The sequence below is a fragment of the Hyaena hyaena genome, unplaced genomic scaffold (genome assembly GCF_003009895.1).
Source record: "Hyaena hyaena isolate Hyena2069 unplaced genomic scaffold, ASM300989v1 scaffold_26, whole genome shotgun sequence".
Lineage (NCBI taxonomy): Eukaryota > Metazoa > Chordata > Mammalia > Carnivora > Hyaenidae > Hyaena > Hyaena hyaena.
The window spans coordinates 1,728,226-1,751,057 of record NW_024080658.1 but is presented as its reverse complement, the minus strand read 5'-3'; the positions used below and the strand labels follow the sequence as shown (position 1 = coordinate 1,751,057).

General features: G+C 42.8%; 1 protein-coding gene across 2 annotated transcripts in view; it reads left to right on the top strand.

Moving 5' to 3' along the window:
- Window positions 1-22,832, top strand: part of DEPTOR (DEP domain containing MTOR interacting protein) — a 132,170-nt gene that overhangs the window by 30,787 nt on the left and 78,551 nt on the right. For both annotated transcript variants that reach the window (XM_039227217.1, XM_039227218.1), the window contains exons 2-3: window positions 10,166-10,344; window positions 11,366-11,489. In XM_039227217.1, the coding sequence (XP_039083148.1) occupies window positions 10,166-10,344; window positions 11,366-11,489 (303 nt within the window). The remainder of the gene's footprint in view (window positions 1-10,165; window positions 10,345-11,365; window positions 11,490-22,832) is intronic.

Sequence of the window (22,832 nt, the reverse complement as noted above, 5' to 3'; positions counted from 1 at the left end):
ACTTTCTATGTTTTTCATTGTTTAAAGTAGACCCTGAGACAGTTTCTTCTCCGGGAAGGAGTGGTAGTGGAATGCAGTGTCTTTCTCAACAGGGGGTACATGCTGCGTGTGACAAGAGATGACCTGAGTACTGTCCTGGTCAGAGTCTACTAGGCCAGCTCGCTCATCAGTGGGCCACCCCACAAGAAAGGCTAGAGTGGCAGCAGCCGCTGTTCCCAGGTCATCCCTCGGTGGAGTTGTGCAGGTCATCTGATTGGATTCAGGAGGCCAAGTTGAAGTTCCAGTGTGTTGAACATGGGCAAGTCGCCCAACTTCTCAGTGTCAGCTTTTCCACCTGTGCGGCAGTGGTGTTGTCAGGAGGGCTCGACTGCATAGGCTGAAGGTTGTTTCCTATTAAAGCAAATCAGTGATTTTAATTATCAGTTTGGGTGACACCTCAGAAGGGGTGAAATTGCAGGAAGCGAGGCCTCTGTGTGTTTTTAGGGAGGGACTGAGCACTGGCTCACCTTTGGTTTTCTCTGCTTTTACCTGCCACCCCAACTGCAGGGCTTTTTCTCATCCTTGAATGAAGAAGAACAGCTAAGTCTCTCCAGCACCTTAGTCATTCCCTGATTTGCTCCCAGAGATATTAATTAAATTTAATGCAAAACCCTGCGCCCATACTGGAAAGCAATGGTCAGCAAGTTAAGGACTGCATTTGTTCCAAAAAAGTAACTCAAATGCATAGCTAATGGGCTCTTGATGGTGCTTCTGGCAAAATCTGACAATGAAATATGTAATGCATAAGAACAGCAGTCAGGGTTGGCATTTATTGAGAGCTTACTATGTACTAAGCACTTTATGCAGTTTCTCATTTCACCCTCACAGTAGAAGACCTACATTGTTATTCCCAGTTTGTAGATGAGAAGGTTGAGGTACTGAAAAGTTGAATGTTTTGCCCAGAGTCACATAGTAAATAATGGATTGAACTTGGATTTCAGCCCCAGTCATTCTGGCTCCACAGCTCTGCTATGAATGAATGACGGAGAGAGAATGAGGATGCTAAGTAAGGCGCCTGAGTCCCTGTTCACACCTGAGAGCTATCCTTTCTTAGTTGACTCAGTAACCAGCACTGGCCCGTGAGTCACTCTGTGTCCTCAGTGAGTTCCATGAACCAATCTGGACTTGTTTCTTCACCTGTAAAATGGCAATTAGAGGCCTGGTATGCTTGGGTGTGGTATAAACAAATAATGGCCTATTTGGGAAAAAAAAATCTCTGGAGCTTCTTGGAAAGGCGCTTTGTAAGCAGGAAGAACACCCGTCCTTCTGACTTATCAGAGGAAGAGATCAGAGCTGGGGATGCTGATGCAATTGCCCTTTGTTCCTTCAGAACAGGAGACCTCTTAGGAGAAAGCCCACAGGAGGAAGAAGACGGTGAAAATCTCAGGTCTAATGAGATAAGGAAGGCTGAATTAGGGGCCTCCCCATGTTGACCCTGTACTTACCTCTTATCTGCAGGAGGAGATGAAATATTTAAAAGGGCCTCTTGAGCTTTTATGCACCGTCATTAAAAGTGTTACATGTGCCACATGAACTGACGTTGACTCTCTGAGACGGTGTAAGGCACCGGCTCCAGCCCCTCCCCACCAGAATGTCACCTGAGTTCTACAACACTGGCTCAACCCAGGCATGAAGGCAATGTGATGACTTCTGTTGTGGGTACTTCTGTGAGCCCTGTCTGTATTTATATTGGTAGCAGCATCTGTATGATGTATAAATTGCATAAATTGTCACCCTTCCATGGCCCTTGAGCATAATGTTTTCCTTTCTTTGTCTGCATAAGCATATAACAGGCAGAAGACAGGTGCTTCTGCCATCTAAAGTGTGATGGGACAGAACACTTTCCTTTTTTTTTTAAGTTTTTATTTATTTGTTTATTAATGTTTTATTTATTTCTGAGAGAGAGAGACAGAGAGACAGAGTGAGCAGGGGAGGGTCAGAGAGAGAGGAGACACAGAATATGAAACAGGCTCCAGGCTCTGAGCTAGCTGTTAGCACAGAGCCCAACACGGGGCTCGAACCCATGAACTGTGAGATCATGACCTGAGCCCAAGTTGGATGCCCAACCGACTGAGCCACCCAGGCGCCCCTATTTTTATTTATTTTTGACAGAGATAGAGAGCTAGTGGGGAGGGGCAGAGAGACGAGACTGACTCCCAGGCAGGCTCCACGCTGCCAGCACAGAGCCTGACACAGGGCTTGAAGTCACCAACCGCGAGATTGTGACCTGAGCTGAAACCAAGAGTCAGACGCTTAATTAACTGAGCCACCCAGGCGCCCCACGGACCTCTTTCTAAAAATAGATCTCAGAAGATCTGGGTTCAAGTCCTGACACTACTCCTGGTTGAAATGTGACTTGAGCATGTCACTTTAATTTTTCTAAACTTGCTTCTTTATCTGCCAGTGAATATGACAATGCCTTCCTGATCGCAGGGATATTGTTGGGCTTAGCTCTGATAGCATGTGGCTGTGTTCAGATGTTAAGTATAAATGACTGTTATTACTTCTGCTTCTACTCCTTCATAAGATCTCAAATATAGTGAATGATATATGGAACTCAGAATCAAACATGCTTCTGTCCTGGGTGTGTTTACCATCTCAATTTGTTGTGGTTATAAGATACACAGCATATGGGACTTTTCTTTGCACTGACTTGAGCGAGGTCCTGGAAGTGCTCTGCATGGAAACTGTTGCTCTGACTTTGTTCCTGATTCACAGAGCCATTGCTTATTAGCCTCCTGAAAAGAGGTCTTGCTGGTGGAACGTTTGACATGTGGTCACTGCAGCTTTCTGTATAGCGTGCCTGTGTGTGTGTGTGGTGTGGTGTGAGACCAGTTCCCTCTGGCTTTCTAGAATCACATGTCCTCTGTTTACATTAACCAGTTTCATGCTCTTTCCTTCCTATCACTATCTGTTGTTCTTATCACTTTGGGAGATTCCAAGCATCTCCTTGAAGACAAACTACATGAAATGTGTATCTTGAGCCTATTTCACATAACTATGTATACATACGCATAGCCATACATATGCACATAAGAGAATACATAAGAAACAATTAATGTTGGGTTCTCTTGGAAAGTGGGGGTCAAGGAAAATTTTGAACACACCCCAAAGTAAATACAGTAGTGAACCCCCACGCACCTGTCTCCTGGCTTCGACAATTAATCAGCTCATCATCAGTACCCAGCTTCATGTTATACATATTTGAGCTTCTTTTTATCTATCACGAGCATGTATTGTTTTGATAATTTAAAATATTAATTACAAAGTAAATTCAAACATTAAAAGGTTAGATTTCATTTGTTCCTGTCTTTTTTCTCACCCTTTTAGATTCGGGTCATTTCAGGGGTAGGTGATCAAGAGTGATTTTCTCTGAGTTCTCTGATCCCCAAGGACAGATATGAGCTAGGGCTGAACATCTGGCAAAGACAGGAGCTTTGGTTTACAGCACGTCTGTGTCAGTGCTATTGCTCAAGTCACAAGGCTCACACTGTCAGCCTCGCTGTTTGGCTCGCTGTGTTTTTTAATCACACTGTTTACTTTGGCTGAGATTTATGACGCTGTTTTTAAATGACAATATGTGCTTTCTGTCCCCCACTTTGTTCCCTGGGCCCCACAACCTGTGCAGTGCCCTGCAAACTATTTTTCAAAAAACAATTTCTGCGTTTCTTATCAGATGGACGGTAATTTTGCAGCGATTATTAACGCCCTGCGCTCAGTAGTGTTTGTTCTCCTAGGGCTGGGAGAGGAAATTGTCTGATGCAAGTCCCGCAGCTGGTTTGCTGGACAGGAATAGAATATTACAAAATCACCTTGAATCTAAAGCCTGTGAACCAGCTGTGTGAGATGAACGACGGGAAGGTGGTTTTTGTATTTCAACTCCTTGGCCAGTGGTATTGAAAATGCAACTAAAATAGGGATGGTTATTCTTCCCAGTGGTTCAGTGTGGATTGATTTGGACTATGTTAAAAGACTGTTCTGCCCCATGCCTTCTCCACACTGAGTGCATTGTATGAGCAGACGGATTCTTCATGTCTACAAGAATCTATCCCCTACTATGCACTAGGCACTAGAATTACAAAAATAAATAAGTATCCTTCTCATCCGAGAGTAATGCAGTGAGATGAATGTTTTCCTAGTGGCGTTAAGATAGTGTGGGAGAGGGGAGGGAAAAGGTGTTCTGCTTTTGGAGGCTGGGCAAGTGTTCACAGAGGAGGTGCCTTTTAAGCTGAAGAGCAAATAACATGTTTGGAATTACCGAAGCAGAAGGAGGGTCTCTGTCTTGAGCAGAGGCGTGGAAGGTGATGGCGTGTGCAGGGGAGGGAGAAGAGTCCAGTGTATCTAGACTTCAAGGCAGGTGCACTTGTGGTTGGGAGGTGAGAAAGAGGTGAGGCAGCTTGGAGGAGGCCTCCGGCCGGGATGGAAGACCTCCTTAGAGCCTGGCCAGGTGTGGTTCTTTTTGATTCCGGGAAGCAAGGCGTCTTCAGCCACCTGAAGGGATTGACACTGTCTTGGTTATTATCAGGGTGGGCATAGCTTGGAAGAAGAACTGGAAAACTCTAAGGAACCAAGGCGCTTCAGGGACAGGCATCTCTTGCCGTCCCTCATTTGTGACATCGGGGGCTCTTTCTCTTGCCCTCTTAGCTTCGCCGTGCTGGCCTCCCTGCTTGCCTCTCACTCATGGTCCGGCAGTTTCTTCAGTGTCTTCTACTCTGGGAATTTTTCACCTTTGCTCTACGAAGTCCATGCAGATAGTCTTGGGGATGTAAGGGTGTAGGTGGGAGAGCCGAATGGGAAAACAAGCAAATACTCTGGACCTGGAAGCCTTTTAGCTAGAACACCCCACGTGGCTCTGTTTTACACATTTACACCTGGGTAATTTGCATTTGAAGAAAGTGCTCCAGGGCACAAAGAGAGGTTGAAAACTTGGGCTCCAGTTTAAATCTTGGCTCCAGTTTAAATCTTGGATGGAGCCATTCTGCTTGGCTATAGCGAATTACTGTAACTTGAATTGGGTAGGATCTTGTGCTTCTGGTCTCCTCATTGAATTGCCTCTGGGCATGTAGGCGCAGGGGCCACCTTAGGTCAAGGGCTCTGTCAGTGAGGAACTGCCCCAGGCATAGAACAGGCCTAAGGTTATGAACCCTGCCTGAGGTGGGTAAGGGGTGGGAGGCAGTTTTAAATGGAAGGGGATGTTGGACTTGGCAGACAATGTGACCAACGTGTCCAGGAAACATGGTATATTTAAAAGTGTGGCTTTTAGGGGGTGCCTGGCTGGTTCAGTTTGTGGGTGTGTGGCTCTTGATCTCAGGGTTGTGAATCTGAGCCCCATGTTGGGTATGGAGATTACTTAAAAATGTGGCTTTTAGGCCGTTGCTCAGCATTTTATGAAGCTGTTCAATTCCATGAGAGGCTTAGCTACTCAGTTTTATTTTTCCATAAGACTTTGAAATACTCCTTAATCTATTCCCTTTTTGGAGATCTCCAATCATATTAGCGTATTAAAAGTTGTGACAACCAGGGGCACCTGGGTGGCTCAGTGGGTTAAGCATTTGACTTTGGCTCAGGTCATGATCTCATGGCTCATAAGTTTGAGCCTCGCATAGGGCTCTGTGCTGACAGTCTCCTTCTCTCTCTGCCCCACCTCCGCTCATACTCTGTCTCTGTCTCTCTCTCTCAAATATAAATAAACATTAAAAAATTTTTTTTTTAAATTGTGAAATGTTTTGTGGGGTGCAGTTTAGTTCAAGTAAAAGGAAAATGTTTTTTTGAAAAATACTCAGACACATACAACAGGGATTAAAACTTTGGAAATTGATTACCCTGGAATTGAAAGCATCATTTGTACAAATAGATGGTTACTAAGTTGTGGAGTCAGACTCACTCCTATTAAGTTACTGAGAAGCATCCTTCCCTTTTTGGAAATGGCGTCATTTCTGTTAGTGTCCTTGGATATTTGTTTGTTCAGCAAACATTATGTGCCCACAATGCTATGCAGAACCACTTGGTTATGTGTTTGCAGTGTGAAAATTCTTATCTGTTTATTGTGATACTTTTCCTGGAATGCAGAATTTTTTTTTTTTACAATTTTATTTTAGAGAGAGAGCACAAACAGGGAAGGGGCAGAGGGAGAGAGAGAGAAAATCGTAAGCAGATTCCACACCCAGCTTGATGTGGGGCTCCATCTCACGACCCTGAGATCATGACATGAGCCGAAGTCAAGAGTCGACGCTCAACAGACTGAGCCACCTTGGTGTCCCTAGAATGTACAATTTTTAATGTTCATTTTTAGAATTCTGTATTTCTGACTATGAAATAAGTCAAAAGATGGTAGGTAGCGCCATTATTGACCCTGGAAACCTGTCTAAAAATATAGTATCTCTTGGATCTAGAGTTTTTTCCCTTCCATCATCTGTCTGTTCAGGTTTTAAAACATGGAAATGTACCAGGCCCTGGTGGAGCTGAAGAGGTACTTAGGGGGGTTTCTCCCCTCTGTGCAGGGTGAGAATCAGCAGGATTCGAGAATGCTCGAGAATTAGCACCACTCTCAGAGTTCAAGAAAGGATAGTAACTAAAAGGTTCTATTTTGTAGTATTTAAATTACCTAATAATTTTTTTTAATTGGAAAGTTTATAGGAGCTAAATCTCATCTCTTGGCTCATAACGTATTCCTCCTCCACCAAATTAGATGGTAGCTTGTTCCACGTTTCAATTTCTAAATAAATTGGTCTTCATTATTCTTGGATTCCTGACAGACATCATGTCTAAGAATTAATGTTTCACATTCTGCCACTTTGAGCATGTTAAACAAATTACTCAGTGTCATTGTCACCGAATTAATTAGGATTCATGTAAGACTTGAGCATGCCTGTGTGAACATGTTTTTTTTATTAGACTTCGTTTATTTTTTATCAATAATTACAGCTCTATGTTGGTATTGTGGCTTTAGCATTACCTGCGTCATAACGTTGTCATGAGGATTGATGGCCAGTCAAGCAGGTAAAACAGAGCCTAACAGATAGTAAGGGCTCAAATGCTGTTTTTATCTTTATTAATGAACTTTGTAACTGTGCGGTGAAGTAATCATCATGGATATAATTATCCCCATTTTCTCAGGGAAGATGCTGGTGCTCAGAAGTGTGATTGTCTGGAATTGCTAGCAGTGTCAGGACCTGGTGTTCATATTCCTAGTCTCGTGTTTCTGACGCCCTTGTGACTGACATTTTGGGGTTTAGTATCTTGATATATGCATTTGGGGAGCATGCAACATTCAGGCCACAGAAATTAAGCCAGCATATGTATAATACTAGGCGTATAGTAGGAGCTCAGTTAAAATTTTTAGAAATTTATTGATTTTGAGAGAGAGCAAGTGGAGGAGGGGCAGAGAGAGAGGGAGAATCCGAACCAGGGCTGTGCCATCAGCTCAGAGCCCCATTGTGGGGCCTAATCTCAAGATCATGACCTGAGCTGAAGTTGGACGTGTAACCGCCTGAGCCACCCAGGTGCCCTGATTGTTTTCTTTCTGTGCAGCCTATAGAGGTTGGGACCCTCATTTCTCTCCTCCTCTCCCTTCTCCCTTCCGATGTCTCAGCCGAGCACTTCAGCTCCAGACTGCTCAGATGCCTCCAGTCTTAATCACTTCCTGGCTGTCTTAGCCTAGGGCTGCCAGCACAGAGGATCACAGACTGAGCGGCTTGGCCAGCAGAAATGTACTGGGGCTAGAAATCTGAGATCGAGGTGCTGGCGGGGCTGGCTTTTCTGAAACCTCACTCCTTGGCCACCTTCTCGGTGTGTCTGCCTATGACCTTCTCTCTGTACATGAGCGTGTCCTAATCGCCTCTCCTTATAAGGACACTAGTCATATTAGATTCGGGTCACCCTTATGACCTCCTTTTGACAACCTTTTATTTTATTTTAATGTTCATTTGTTTATTTTTGAGAGAGAAGGAGAGAGTGCGCCGGAGCATGAGTGGGGGAGGGGCAGAGAGAGAGGGAGACAGAATCTGAAGCAGACGTGGGGCTTGAAGTCACAAACTGCGAGACCATGACCTGAGCCGAAGTCAGACGCTTAACCAACTGAGTCACCCAGGCGCCCCTAATTTAATGATCTTTTATTTTTAAAATTATTTTCTTAATTTTCTTTTTAATGTTTTATTTATTTTTGAGAGAGAGAGAGCATGAGTTGGGGAGGGGCAGAGAGAGAGGGAGACAGAATCCGAAGCAGGCTCCAGGCTCTGAGCTGATAGCTCGAACTCACAAACTGCGAGATCATGACCTGAGCCAAAGTTGGATGCTTAACTGACTGAGCCACGCAGGTGCCCCTAACTTAATTACCTTTTAAAAGAACCCCCCAAATACAGTCACATTCTGAAGTACCAGGGGTGAGGGCCTCCACATCTAAATTTTAGGGGATTACACTTTAGCCTGGAACAGTGGTGTAGCAAGAAAGAGATCTAAGGCTCAGAGCCCCAGCCCAGAATACTCCCAACTTATACTCTACCCTCTGGGGTGCCAGAACCCATTAAATTTCATTAGGTGAACTCTGGTAGAAAAGCAGGCAAGAGTATCATCTACTTTCTTCCTTAGGAAGTAGAAGAAAGGAGGTCAGGGCCTGTTCTGTGCCAAGCACGGTGCTGGGTGCTGGTGCTTAACAGACATTATGTTGCCCAGGCGCAACATGACCAAGCATAGGCCGAGCACAACTGCCTCCATTTTACAGAGGAAGAAAGAGACATCAAGCCACGTGCCAAGTGCATATAGCTGTTCTGCATTACTCATGTGGCAGTTGAGAAAATGAAGTTAGGAGCATAGGACCACGTGGGCGAAGCAGGAAGAAAGCTGATCTTGATCTTTGCCCCATTCAAACCCTCAAGAATTAAAAAGTATATGCAAGGCTGTTGGAGAAGGAAAAACAAATGGAAGAAACTTTTTCTTTTTTAAAGGCAGATGTAAGACTCTTGGAGGGGCGCCTGGGTGGCTTAGTTGGCTGAGCATCCAACTGTGGCTCAGGTCATGATCTCACCACTTGTGAGTTCGAGCCCCACGTCATGCTCTGTGCTGACAGCTCAGAGCCTGAAGCCTGCTTCAGATTCTGTGGCTCCCTCTCTCTCTCTGCCCCTCCCCTCTTCTCAAAATTAAATAAACATTTAAAAAAAGACTCTTTTGGAAAAAAGTCACTGAGTTCTGAAAGGAGTAAGGCAAGGTTCAGTGTCAACCATTTTTCTCCACACTACTCCATCAGCCTGTAAATAAATTGTGTTTGTCCAACAGCTTTAATCTATCTCTCCTGGATTTTTGGTTTATCCCTCCCTGGCTAAAGGCCACAGGATGTGACAGTTTGGAGGTGGGACTCTGAAGTGAGACCATCAGGTTCAAATCCAATTTTCATCACTTGTTAGCTGTGTAACATGTCACTTAATCTCTCTGGGGCCTCAGTTTTCTCTGCTGTAAAAAAAAAAAAAAGAGAGCTGGTAATAATAACTTCTGAACTTCTGATGAGGCTGTTGCAGACACTAGTGCATCTATGGGAAGTGCTCAAATAAGCACGTGGAACCTGGTAAGCGTCACGTAAGGATGAGCTGTTGTCCCTATAGAAAGCGGGACAGGCAAAGGCCAGGATCTTTGTGTACTTTCTCACATATGTCTCTAATGTCTGGAAATGCCTAGTGGGCAGGGGACAGGCCCTCATTTGTATCTGTTACGTACGTGATCAATGCAGATGTGGTGGACCTTGCGCACTCTGTGATGAAGAGGAAGAACCTGGTTTCAGCAAGTATCTAGAGTTTTTGTTTACCGTTTGGTGGAAGCCATAAGCCCACTGGTGGAGGAATTAAGACAAGGCAGTGAGGCAGAGCAGGGTGAGAAAGCTTTTCTCAGTCCCCGGGTGGCAGGAGAGCTATAGCTTCTCCATGGTTGTTTTCCTTCCCATCTGTTCGCAGCATCTCTAGATCTGGGAGTGCAATCGTTTTCTGGGGCCTCTGGGCCCTGGCAGCGTAGAATCCCATCCAGGGATGTGAATGGCACTCCACGCATTTACAGCTTCCACTTGTTACTGAGCTCTGAAAGCAGCTTACTGATTTGTGTTGTCACTAAAATTCCTAAAGTGATTGCCAAACTTTCTTTCCAGGCTCAGGCTGCATGAAGAAAAGGTTATTAAAGATAGGCGACATCATCTCAAAACCTACCCAAACTGCTTTGTTGCGAAAGAACTGATTGACTGGCTGATTGAGCACAAAGAGGCTTCTGACAGAGAAACAGCAATCAAACTTATGCAGAAGTTAGCAGACCGGGGCATCATTCATCATGGTGAGTGAGGTGGCCACTGACAGTCAAGGTAACTTGGGAGGTCACCAAGGGCCACGTCTTCTATTCCAGATATGAACCTACCCCTGTAAGAGATAAAACGCTTTGCCTCCTGAGCACCTCTCCCCAGTGACATTCCCTTTTTTCCTCCAAGAGGCATTTGGGTTTATTTCCATTTACTTCTTCATACGTTTTTCTTTCTGTAGATGCCTCTCTTAGCAAAGTATCATATTGTTGTTAGTGCTTTAAATCGTTATAAAAATGCATGATTATTCATTTACAGCATGATCAAGATGCTGTTTGTGAGATTCACCCATGTTTGGTTATTTTCACTGCTACCTGTGCCTTATATAATTATGCCTTTGTACCTTTCCCCATTGTCCTGCTGATGGACAGTGAAGGGGTCTCCACGTTTTTGCCGTTACTCTCAATGGCTCCGTGAACATTCATGAACATGTTTCCTTGAAATCTCTGAAACTGACGAAGACCTTTCACATGCTGTTGCTCTCTTGGGCTGGAATGCCTTTTCTCTTCGCTTTTGCCCATTTTCTATCCATTCTTCGGGTCTCCAGCTACATGCAAGCTCTTCAGAGAAGTGTCCATTCCTTGTAGTGAGGTGACTGGGGTTCTTTGGTCTCTCACTTCAGTATCTCCTCATCTCTTTCATTGCCCTGTTGTACCATATTTTAATTACATGTTAATGTTGCTCTTTATCTCACTGGATTTCACATTCTTTGAGGCTGATACCTCCCCCAGGGTGCTCAAGAAGAGTTTGTGGAATGAATGATGAATTGAATTTTGTGACCCTTTTACTGGATAATGAAGTGATGGCAATGGTGTTGATGATAGTACTCACTCTATTCCAGGTACTGTGTTAAATACATATATGAAATCATAGAGGAGTGTGCTTAAAAATTTAGGTAGTAAAACAAGTCTTAATTAGCATCTCACTACATACGGGGAATTAAAGGATATATATATATATCTTTTTCTTACTGGTCTCTCTCTGTATATTGTGTTTCAGTGTGTGATGAACATAAGGAGTTCAAGGATGTCAAACTCTTCTACCGCTTTCGGAAGGATGATGGCACCTTCCCGCTGGACAATGAAGTGAAGGCCTTCATGAGAGGACAGAGGCTGTACGAGAAGTATGTTGCACATGGAATCCCCCACTATGATCTTAACTTGTGGAAAGAAGCAGGGCTATTTCAGGCTTTTATCATTCTGACTTCAGCCTGGTTCTTCACGCGGGATGGTTACATAACTGTTCCCTTTAATATGGGAAAACTCCATCACTCATTTGCTTTTCTCTTTGCCAGGAATGAAGTCGATTTTGTAAGATTCTTAAGAATTTATTTAAATAGAAAATATTTAAATATTTATTTTCTACGTGTAAGTCGATTTGACAAAACTCTAGACATTAAAAAAAAATTTTTTTGAGCTTGTCGTTTGCCCTCAAATAATGCAGTCGCCTATTTTCTCTTTTGAATACCATTGTATAATTTGGAGGTTTGGTTTTGTCAATGGCTGGAGAAGCAGTGTCAAGTGCAGGGGAAGTTGAAGTTCAGGTCAGGAGGTGAGTTGTGAGAGGACTTCAGAAGGCGGGATGGTCTAAGAGGAATAATCTCTCAGCTCTTTAAAGAGGGAAACACATCGTAGTCCGGGAGTATCAGAGGCTGGGTCTCAGGTCTCCCCCGTGGTCTGTGTCTGAGCGGATGTGCTATTCCTGTGGTCCGTTTCCCTCCTAGCTTGCTTGGTTTTTATTTTTTCCAGGGCAGCCATTAGAGAAGACACCCCCTCCTTAACTCTGGCTGCCTTTCAAGGCTTGAGGGAGTTGGAAATACGTGTTTATCACACAGAAGAGCCTACTCTGTGATGGGCGGGTTGGTACCTGGGCAGGTAGGTCAGCGGGGTCGGATCAAGCAGCGTGATAGTAGGAGCCAGATGAGTTTGATTCTAGCCTTGTCACCTTACCTCTGTAGACCTCAGTGTCCTTTTTATGACATTGGAGTGGTTACGGCACCTACCTCCCACGTGTTTAGTGCTGTTGTGGGAATGAAAAGAATAAGCTGTGTCAAGTACTTAAATATTTAACTCAGTAACTCTGGTGTGTTGTCGGACCCCAGAGAAGATAGAGTTTCGGATATTAGCCCGACAGCGACAGCCACCCTGGATTCTGTCTTTCCTGTGTTCTGCCTCCATCCCAGTTCCGTTTACCTGTTTCTGGAGCTGGCGCTGTCCAACCACTTAATGCCCCGTATGTGCTACTTCTCTCATCACTCTCATCACTTGCTTTCCATCCTGAAGTACACAAAACCCCTCATCTCCTGGACTCCTGTGAATTTGAATGGAAGGGGCCCATTAGCACCTTCATTTATATATCCGAGTATATGTGTATGTTTTGGTGCTGTTCTGTTTTACTTTCATTGCTCCTTTTGCAAAATTCTAGCAGGTGTTAAGTACTTTGACCACGATGATGGTCCTTTCAAACCATAAGATTCTATGTTGTCAAAAACACACATGTCATTTCCATTGATCGATGTTTCTATCTTTTTTTCTGGGTGCGGTTGGCTTCCCAGCCATTAGTGATCAGTGTCTCAATTTCCAAGTAAATGTATTTTTCAGAATGCTCAGGAAATTAGTACTAAGAAAAGTGATTTTTTTTTTTTTTTGCAATTTTTAAAAAGTTTTGTTTATTTTTGAGAGAGAGAGACAGAGTGCAAGCAGGGGAGGGACAGAGAGAGGGACACACACAGAACCCGAAGCGGGCTCCGGGCTCTGAGCTGTCAGCACAGACCCTATGCAGGGCTCAGACTCACAAACTACAAGATCATGACCTGAGCCGAGGCCTGCTTAATGAACTGCGCCACCCAGGCGCTGGTACCAGGAAGAGTAATTTAATCAGTACTTAACCTTGCCTGAACTAGCTGTTGCCTCTCAATCTTGGCCCCTACTCTTGGTTGCTGGCACATACATGGAACAAACTTTAGGGCCTTTGGAGTTCATAACTCAGTTTACCTACATGATCAGTTTTGTTAAGCATATGTATACCTTTAATAATTTTATTGTATTTCCCATGTTCCCCTGGGTATACCTTCTATGAATCTCAGCATGTATTATTATTTTGTAAGTTTTGTATACTTTAAAAAATAATATGAAGAAGTAAATAGTTTTGTTCACAGCTCACCTTTTCAGGATTTTATTTATTTTACTATTGAAGTTTTTTTCCTATATTGTTACTTATTTTTAATTTTTTTAATGTTTATTTATTTTGAGGGAGAGAGAGACAGAGTGCAAGCAGAGGAGGAGCAGAGAGAGAGGGAGACACAGAATCGGAAGCAGGCTCCAGGCTCTGAGCTGTCAGCACAGAGCCTGATGTGGGCTGAAGTTGGATGCTTAACCAACTGAGCCACGCAGGTGCCCCTTTTTGTCCTATATTTTTAAAAGCCAGAATACTTGTTTAGGATATCTCTAACATTTATGAAAAAACTCCTTGCAAAATATATATTCCTTTTTTTTTTTTTTTTTTGCCTTTTAAGATAGTAACGATAATATTTGATGGTTGATAACTATGTATCAGGCATCCTGACTAGTCCATTTATTTGGTCATCATAATGAACCAATTTAGATCAATTGTACTCATTTTATGGACAAGGAAAATGTGGTAGAGAGATATTCAAGCTCTTACTCAAGGTAACTTCACTAGTAAAAACATCTGGGATTTGAACCTAGGGGCCCACAGCCCAAATGTATTGCTATTAGGCTGTTAATAAATTTTAGAAAACATTTTTATTATTAGAAAAGATTTATTATTATTTATTATTTATGGAAATTAAATTAATGAAATCAATGTTTTCTTCAAAATGTAGTTTATATTAAAATGTAATATGGAGTTTGTAAATACCTGGGTATGGAATTTTCTGCAAAACGTAACTGAAAATATTCTAAGTAGACATTGGAAAAGAAGAGTGAAGTGATTTTCCTTCAACACAAATCTACCTATAGATTTAGGGACTAAAGAACACAGGGAATATAGTGAACAGTATTGTAAGAAAAAAGAGAGATACATTTTTTAAAAGAATTTAGTAAAAAAAAAAATTTTTTTTTTACCATTGATTCATTTTTTGAAAGACACAGAGAGAGTGCAAGCAGGAGAGAGGCAGAGAGACATGGAATCCAAAGCAGGCTTCAGGCTCTTAGTGTCAGTACAGAGCCCAATATGGGGCTTGAACTCACAAACCATGAGATCATGGCCTGAGCCAAAGTCGGACACCTAACTGACTGAGCCACCCAGGCGCCCATTAAAGAATTTATTTTTAAGTAATCCTACACCCAACGTGGGCCTCAAACCCACAACCTTGAGATCAAGAGTCCCTCGCTCCATCAACTGAGCCAACCAGGCACTACATGGTATTCTGAAAATGTGATAGAAACCTCTTTTATTTGTAAATTAAGCTCTTCAAAGCACTTCTACTAGATTATTTTATCTGAACTCTCTTAGTGGAGTAATAATAGAATAGTAAATAATAATAGAAATAATAGCATAGTAAATAATAATATAAAATACAATATAAAAAAATGGGACATTATATTATCACCCCAGTTTTCAGGAGGAGCATCTGGGACCTGAGGCCATAAACTCATTTCTGTGTGATGGCGATTTGGCTCGAGAGGGGCACCTAATTCCAGGGCAGCAGGTGCACAGGCCGCTGCTCTCCACACGCCCCCACCAGCTCTGGGGGGCTGGCTGTGTTGTCAGTATTTCCTTTTTGCCCTCCTCTTGCTTGCTTGTTCTGGGTTATTAATAGAACTTTGTGAAACTGGGTGGTTTCTGCCTGGGGTTTTGGTGAAGTGCTGATTTCTGGGCCCCTTGGCTTTCTATCCATAAAGAGGTTTCTCAGTATGCTATTTTGTAGGACAAAAGCTGTATTTCAAAACTCACAGTGACTCTGCTACCTCTTAGCATCCATGTTGTTCCAGTTAATTTAACTCAGAGGTACTCAAAACGAATACTGGATAAGGGGCAAACGCTGGCCTTTTCAGAGTGTCCCTCCATGAGGAAGGTTATGGGAGAGCTGGTGACTGGAATCCTTTGCACAGGGAGTGACAGTGGGCATGGGTTTTCAGAGTCACCCAACCCTGCTCTCCAGTCCCAGCCTCACAACTAGCTCGCTCTACGAACTTGATGAGAACGCCGAACCTCTCTGAGCTGTAGTCATAAATGGAGGCAAGGCTGAGACCCACTTGGAAAGGCTGTTGGGAAGATGTTACAGTCTGTACGTTGCTGAGCACAGTGCTAGGCACAGGGTGAGAACCCAAGAAAGGTTAGCTGTTGCTGTTAGAGTAGTAAATCATTATATAAATCAATGATACCTATTATTCTTATTATCATACTGTTTTAAGATTTCACCTAGCCTAGAAGCGAAGAGCCCAGGAGCCAGGCTGCCTGGGTGTGAATCCTGGCTCTGTGCCTTGTTGGCAAGTAGCTTCACCTCTCTGTGCCTGCATTTGCCCTCCTTGGTACATGGAAATACCAATTGTATTGACCTCGTAGACTTCTTGTGGGGATTAAATGAACTAACATGATGTATCAGCACACGGGCAGGGCCTACCTCAGGGTATGAGCAGGTCTTCTTGCTCACGTACTGCTGCCAGCTGGAAGGGGGTGTGAGCAGGAGAATGTGTGGAGAATGGCCCCCCTGGACCAATGCCCAACTGTCATTTTGAGCAAGTCACCTGAGCACATTCAGGTCACAGCGCACTTCCATCCACAGGCATTTATCAAACCTTCACTACGGACTGAAGGTGCGTAGAAGAAGGCGTGCCTTCTCTGCAGGGGTTGGGGGAGGGGGGTTGCTTACCGTTTCCCACTTAATCTTGCATGGGCCCAAACACCTCGGACACGCGATGCGTGAACATAACGCCCGTTGTCCCAAGTAGTGCAGTTTTTAGTTTTTATATGAAACCTGCGTCATCAGGATAGAAATATCCCTAACTTAAAAGAACAACATTGGATCCGTGTACTCAGCCTTCCTGTGGTAGAAGATATTTCAGGTGCATATTCCAAACAGTGAACATTGATTATCATTTAGCAGTTAGCAAATAGATCCCTTTAAGGAAAAAGGTGAACTCAGGATTATCAAGTGCTCTATCTATTGATAAATAGAGTTAGCTGTAAAAGAGAATGTGAGTTTGAGGTACAATTTGGACTTTCCTTACTAAAACTCATAGTTGAAATACACATTTAAAAAAATTAATTCTTATTTATTTTCGAGAGAGAAAGAACATGAGCAGGGGAGGGGGTAAAGGGGGGAGAGAGAAAGAGAGAGAGAGAGAGAGAGAGAGAGAGAGAGAATCTTAAGTAGGCTCCACACTCAGCACAGAGCCCAGCGCAGGGCTTGATCTCACGACTCTGGAATCATGACCTGAGCCGAAATCAAGAGTGAGACACTCAGCCAACTGAGGCACATAGGCGCTTTAAAATGTGCATTTTAAACTGACCCTGATTTCATCTTGAGACCTAGAGGAGACTTCTCAATTCTAATTTAACCTCAGTCTTAACATGGAGGTAAGTCCCTTCTAGGTCTGGTTCATAAAGACGTTAGTTTAGTTTTTCACCTGAAGGGCCTTTGGTTTGTTCAGCAGCCAGAATTTCTCTCTCTCTCCAGCTATTAATAGTCTATGTAGTTTGCTTAGGAGTATCAACCTGAATGAAGAATTGGCTTACAGTGCTTGTATGCCAGTAAGTCTCTGTTGAAGTCCCATGGCTTCCTTTATATTCTCTCCTCCATAGGACTGAAGGGAAATATAAGGGAGAAAATATATCCAAAGGGGAAAAGCCCTTTTGTGTGTTTTATCTTATCAGAGGTTTCTCTCCCATGTGCCCCTGGGATCTTTTTCCTGTTCCCTCCCAGGACCTGGCACAATAAATATTTATTGAATGAACAAAGGACTCCATGTGCTATAGTCGCTGTGAGCTGCTGAACTTGTTCCATGAAAGAGCTACAGAGAACTTGCTTTTAATGGCAAACAACAGTAGCCACAGGTTTACCTTGCCTTGCCTCGTTAGGGTTTAAAAAGCATCTTGTGCATTACCACATTTGATCCCCTGTCCAACGCAATTATTACACAGTTAATCCTACTGTGGAGATGAGGGACATGAGCTAGGGAGAGGTTTAATGACTAATGTAACCCTAAAGCATGGAACTAGAGAAAAAAAATATTTAAAAGTCTTTAAGCTTTTGACTCCATCTTGTTCCATTTCTGGAATAGAAGTGCTTTTCAAACTGAGATAACTGAGTTCTATGACTTGATTCCAACTTTGTGTTCAAAATACATTTTACTTATTTTGCAAAATTTAATAAAAATACTTTCTAATAGGCTGTGTACAACATTTTCACAATTTACATGTGCTGCCTGGTTTAATAGTGATTCATACAATCTTGAAATAAACATTTCCTGGCTTCTTCGTATATTTGAAGCATGTCCTAAGATTGCAATGTGAGTAGGTTAAAAGTTGTTTCCTTTCACAGCTGCTTGTCTGAGTGACAAGGGATGATTTCCATGCTGTATAACTAATGTCAAGAACTGTTAAGAATCTTGAGATTTTATCTGTAAGCTAACAAGTTTCCTTGCCATCATTTACTGGATGCTGGCAGAAGACAGGAGACCCCTGGGTCAGAGACAAAGGACAGTTTTTTACTCTCAGCAATAGTAATAACCAGAGTATCATCATTTTCTGGAACCAGTTCCGCAAGCCTTAGTTCCCACAGCAGAGCAAAATGGGTGCCAGATGACACCTGCCAGGGTTGGATTACAGAAGAGGATCGCAAGCTTGAGGAACGTGAGTTTTTTTGTAATAGTCTTCAAGCAAACTGCTGTCTAGCACAGAGGGAGACATTCTCTTTATTACACAGAACAGTAAGCCAGTCTGCCCTTTTGCTTCAGAGAGAGACTCTATCTTCCAAGTCTGCTTGTTGTGCAAACATTTTTGAAAAGATAGTTTAGAACATGAGCTGTCAGTGCTTCTGCTTGCAAGATATGAAGAGATGTGCAAGATCCATGGAGAATTATCCCCTGGCAACTGAAACAAAATGCACAAATTAATTGGATTTTGTAGCTGATTCTTGAGGGAGCAATAAATATCACCACTTATCTTATTTTTGTATTTTTTGTGGTAATGAAAACTACCTTATAGGTTTCATTGATTAACGTTTATAAGTAAATGTTGTGTTATAAACATTAAATTTTTTTAAAAATGGGATTTTCTGTAAGATTTTATTTGAGAAAAGAGATTAGTTATTTAAGAGGCTTTATTTCTGGTTTTTTTTTGCTTTGTTTTTTACACTTTTTTTTCTTTCGTAGTTTATTGGTAAGTTGGTTTACATATAACACCCAGTGCTCATCCCAACAAGGGCCCTCCTCTGTGCCCATCACCCCCCTTCCCCTCTCCCCCACCTCCATCAGCCCTCAGTTCTCATTATTCAAGAGTCTCTCATGGTTTGCCTCTTTCCCTCTTCCCAACTATTTTTTCCCCTTCTCCTCCCCCATGGTCCTCTGTTAAGTTTCTCCTGATCCACTTATAAGTGAAAACATATAGTATCTGTCTTTCTCTGCCTGACTTCACTCAGCATAACACCCCCGAGTTCCATCCACGTTGCTACACATGGCCAGATTTCATTCTTTCTCAGTGCCATGTAGTATTCCATTGTACAGATTAACCATATCTTCTTTATCTGTTTGTCAGTTGATGGACATTTAGGCTCTTTCCATGATTTGGCTGTTGTTGAAAGTGCTGCTATGAACATTGGGATACATGTTTTAAAATTATGCTATTTTTAAAGGGCTATCATGTCTTCTAACAGGGTGTTTAACAACAATTTTAGAACAAAAATTTAAGTGGTTTTATTCTATGTGCAGCTCTATGTGGAGTCATGGGAAACTTTTGATCTAGAACCAAATCCTTGTTGCGTGCTCCTAACCATCTGTTCTTTATTTTTCTTTATTTATTTTTAATGTTTATTTATTTATTTGAGAGAGAACGTGCAAGCCAGGGAGAGGCAGAGAGAGAGAGAGAGAGAGAGAGAGAGAGAGAGAGAGAATCCCAAGCAGTCTCTGTGCTGTCAGTGCAGAGCCCCACACAGGGCTCGATCCTACAAACCAAGAGATCATGACCTGAGCCCAAACCAAGAACCGGATGCTTAAATGACTGAGCCACTTAGGTGCCCCTCTTTTCTTTTCTTTTTTTAAAAAAGTTTCTGTCTTACAGGCCATGCAAAATTGTGTGTTTCACCTGACAGGTTATTAAAATGTTTAATAATTGGCCTGTCAGGGACCTTGGTCTGGAGAGACCATATAAAAGAAACTCATTGTTTTATCATTTTCAGTATTAACAAAAAATTTTTACTGCAGTTATTTTCAAACAATTTCTCTGTCTAAACACTCTCTTATAAATTCTAAGTGTAAAGTATGGAAGAGAGTGTGTATGCATATTGAAAACAACCAGCCCTGATTCACCTAATTTTGTTAGTCTTCATATCTTTTTTTATAGCTTCAGCTTCAGCCTGCCGAAGACGGCGTGTCTAGGAGCCAGCCTCATGGCCAGTTTGGCAGTTTGGTCATGTAGCTGAGCCCCTGCCCATCCTCTGGGAACGAAACTAGCTAGGGTCTATATATTTGGTTATATCCTAAGGCTGGGAAGTAAGGGTGGCGAAATCCATCTGGGAACACAGACCTGTTGGAAACACAAAAAAGTGGTGATGTGAGCACTTCACACTCACCAGGGCAGTGATCACAAAAACAAACAACAAATAATAAATAGCAGTGTTGGTGAGGCTGTGGGGAGATGGGACCCCTTGTGCATTGCTGGTGGGAATGGTGTAGCCACTATGAAAAATGGTATGGAGGGGTCCTGAAAAATTAAGCAAATTTTACCATACGATCCAGCAATTCCACTTTTGGGTATGTACCCAAAGGAACTGAAATAAGGGACTTGAGCAGATGTTTGTACACCCCTATTCATAGCAACATTATTTACATTCAAGGTAACCAAAATCCATTGAATGGGCGAATAGATAAGCAAATTGTGGTATATACATACAATGGAATATTATTTAACTTTAAAAAGGAAGGAGATTCTGAGGCACCTGACTGGCTCAGGTGGAAGAGCATTGATTCTTGATCTCAGGGTCATGAGTTCGAGCCCCATGTTGGGTGTAGAGATAAATAAAATAAGTAAACTTTAAAAAGGAAAGATATTCTGACTTATGCCATAACATGGATGACAACATGCTAATAAGCCAGTCATAAATGAACAAATGTTGTATGATACAACTTAGGTAAGGCCCTTAGAGTAGGCAAATTCATAAAGACAAAAAGTAGGTTTCCAGGGACTGGTGGAAATAATGTATCCATTATTATTTAATGGATATAGAGTTTCACTTTGGGAAGATGAAAACATTCTCAAAGACGGATGGTGGTAATGATTGCATAACCAGGTGAAGGCACTTATTGGTACTGAACTATATCCTAAAATTGGCTAAAATGGTAAAATATTTTGTTTATTTACCACAATTAAAAAGTTGGTAAAATAAATTAAAATTTTTTAAATCACTAAAAAAACTGGTGGGAGGTGGGCAGGAAGCTTAAGGCTTAACTTAGAATACCATCAAGCCTGAGAAAGATAGAGCAAGGTGACATCTGTACTGTTAGGGCCAGATATTGATCAGAGGGATTGAAGAGACAGCAGAGTAAGCCCTGCAGATGCTGATGATAATGATGAAAGCAGGAAACACAGGGCATTATTGATGCTTATTGTATACCAAGCACTTCACATGTGCTCTCTTATTAAAACCTCATTCTAAATTAATGAGATAAATAGTTATTCTCCCTTGCTGGTAAGGGGATCCAGGCTAGAGAGGTGAACTAAGCTGCTTACCTTCACAGCCAGAAAGCATGGGGACCATTTCCAACCTTGGTTTCCAGCGCCAGAGCCCATGATCCTAACTGCTTTTCAGCCTGCAATTTTCACTTCACAAAGTTTCTGTAGTTTCAAGACAGGATGGTAGCAGTAACCAACGCCATGAGATGATAGTAAACAGTATGCAGCTTAACAGATTTTTAAATGGGGCTGAGAAAAATTTCTGGGTCTGGTTTGGGAAAGCACATTCTCCTTACTGTTTCTTGGCAATGACATCCCCGTATAATGCATGGCAGTAATATTCAAGCTTTGTTAACATGCAGAACAGGCAGCCAGCCAGCTGTGCCTGTCAGAAGCCATCAGCCCTAGCTTGTCGTCTACAGATTTCTAGCTCTAGGTGTTATTTAGAATTGATTTAAAGGTAAACACATTGCTGCTGCAACAGTAGACTGGGTTCATTGACGGTGGAGGTTGACTGTGTTGGTTATTTCTGCCATGTTATCCTGATCCCGCATAACTGCTGGGCGGTGGACCTAGTCTCTGTAGCATTCACTTTGCCAATCCGTCTGTTGTTACTTTTCAACTTGGTAAAATGAAAGAGCCATTTGTGATTTCTAGAGTTGTCAGAGCTCTTATCCTGTCTTTCATCAAAACATTCAACCTTTCTGAGCCTGTTTTTCATCTCTAAAATTGGAAGAAAATGAATAATTCACAAATTTGTTGTGCAGACTGAGATAAAGCCCAGCAGAGCCTCGTCTAATGCAGGGTGTCAGGATGCATTTGGTCCAAAGTATCCTTGCACTACCCAGAGTACCTCTCTGCATTAGAATTGCATTCAGCTTGCTGAGATGCCCAGCCTGTACGGGAGACATGTCTGTTCGCTCTCTAGATGCATTCTCTCCCCGTTCCCAGCCCTCTGGGTGCCACCAGGACTGACCTACAGGGACTGGCTGCAAGCAACTAGGCTCCATTGCCGTTGCTTCAGTCATTGGGAGGCATGAGCAGGAAGTAAGTGGGAGGGAGGAGAGTGAGGTCAGGGTATTATTTCTCTGTTTCCTCCTGGCAGTTGAAGGCTCCAGTTGCTGTCAGGCAGCCCTTTCCTTTCCTGCATCTCTTTTAGGCTTTGGAAACTTCCCTCCCTTTAGAATTCTAAGACCTAGAGTTGTTAATGATCACTGCTGTTGCCAGCCTGGGAGCTTTACACCGTCATTTCCTTTAACCCTGCCCATAGTTCAGTAGTTCTTTTATTATAAACTACCCTTTATTAGGCCATGTACACATCCTTGTAGTTTCCTGCTGGGACCTTGATCGATAAGCCCAGGAGACCCACCTGGGAACTGAAATGAGTGATCTTGTATCTCCTCGAGAGGGAAGGCAGAATTGCCCACACTCGGTCAGTGGAAAGTTGACTTGGTCTTTCTGTTGCCTCTGAGAGTGTACCATGTATGATGTGATGGCTGGAACTGGCACAGGGTTTTTCAGGAGCCACTGTTGTGTGAGTATGGAGTGTTGTCGGATTGTAATGGGTTATTCTGGCTCCCTTTCTGCACCTGTTTCATCTGGCTTCTAGCCC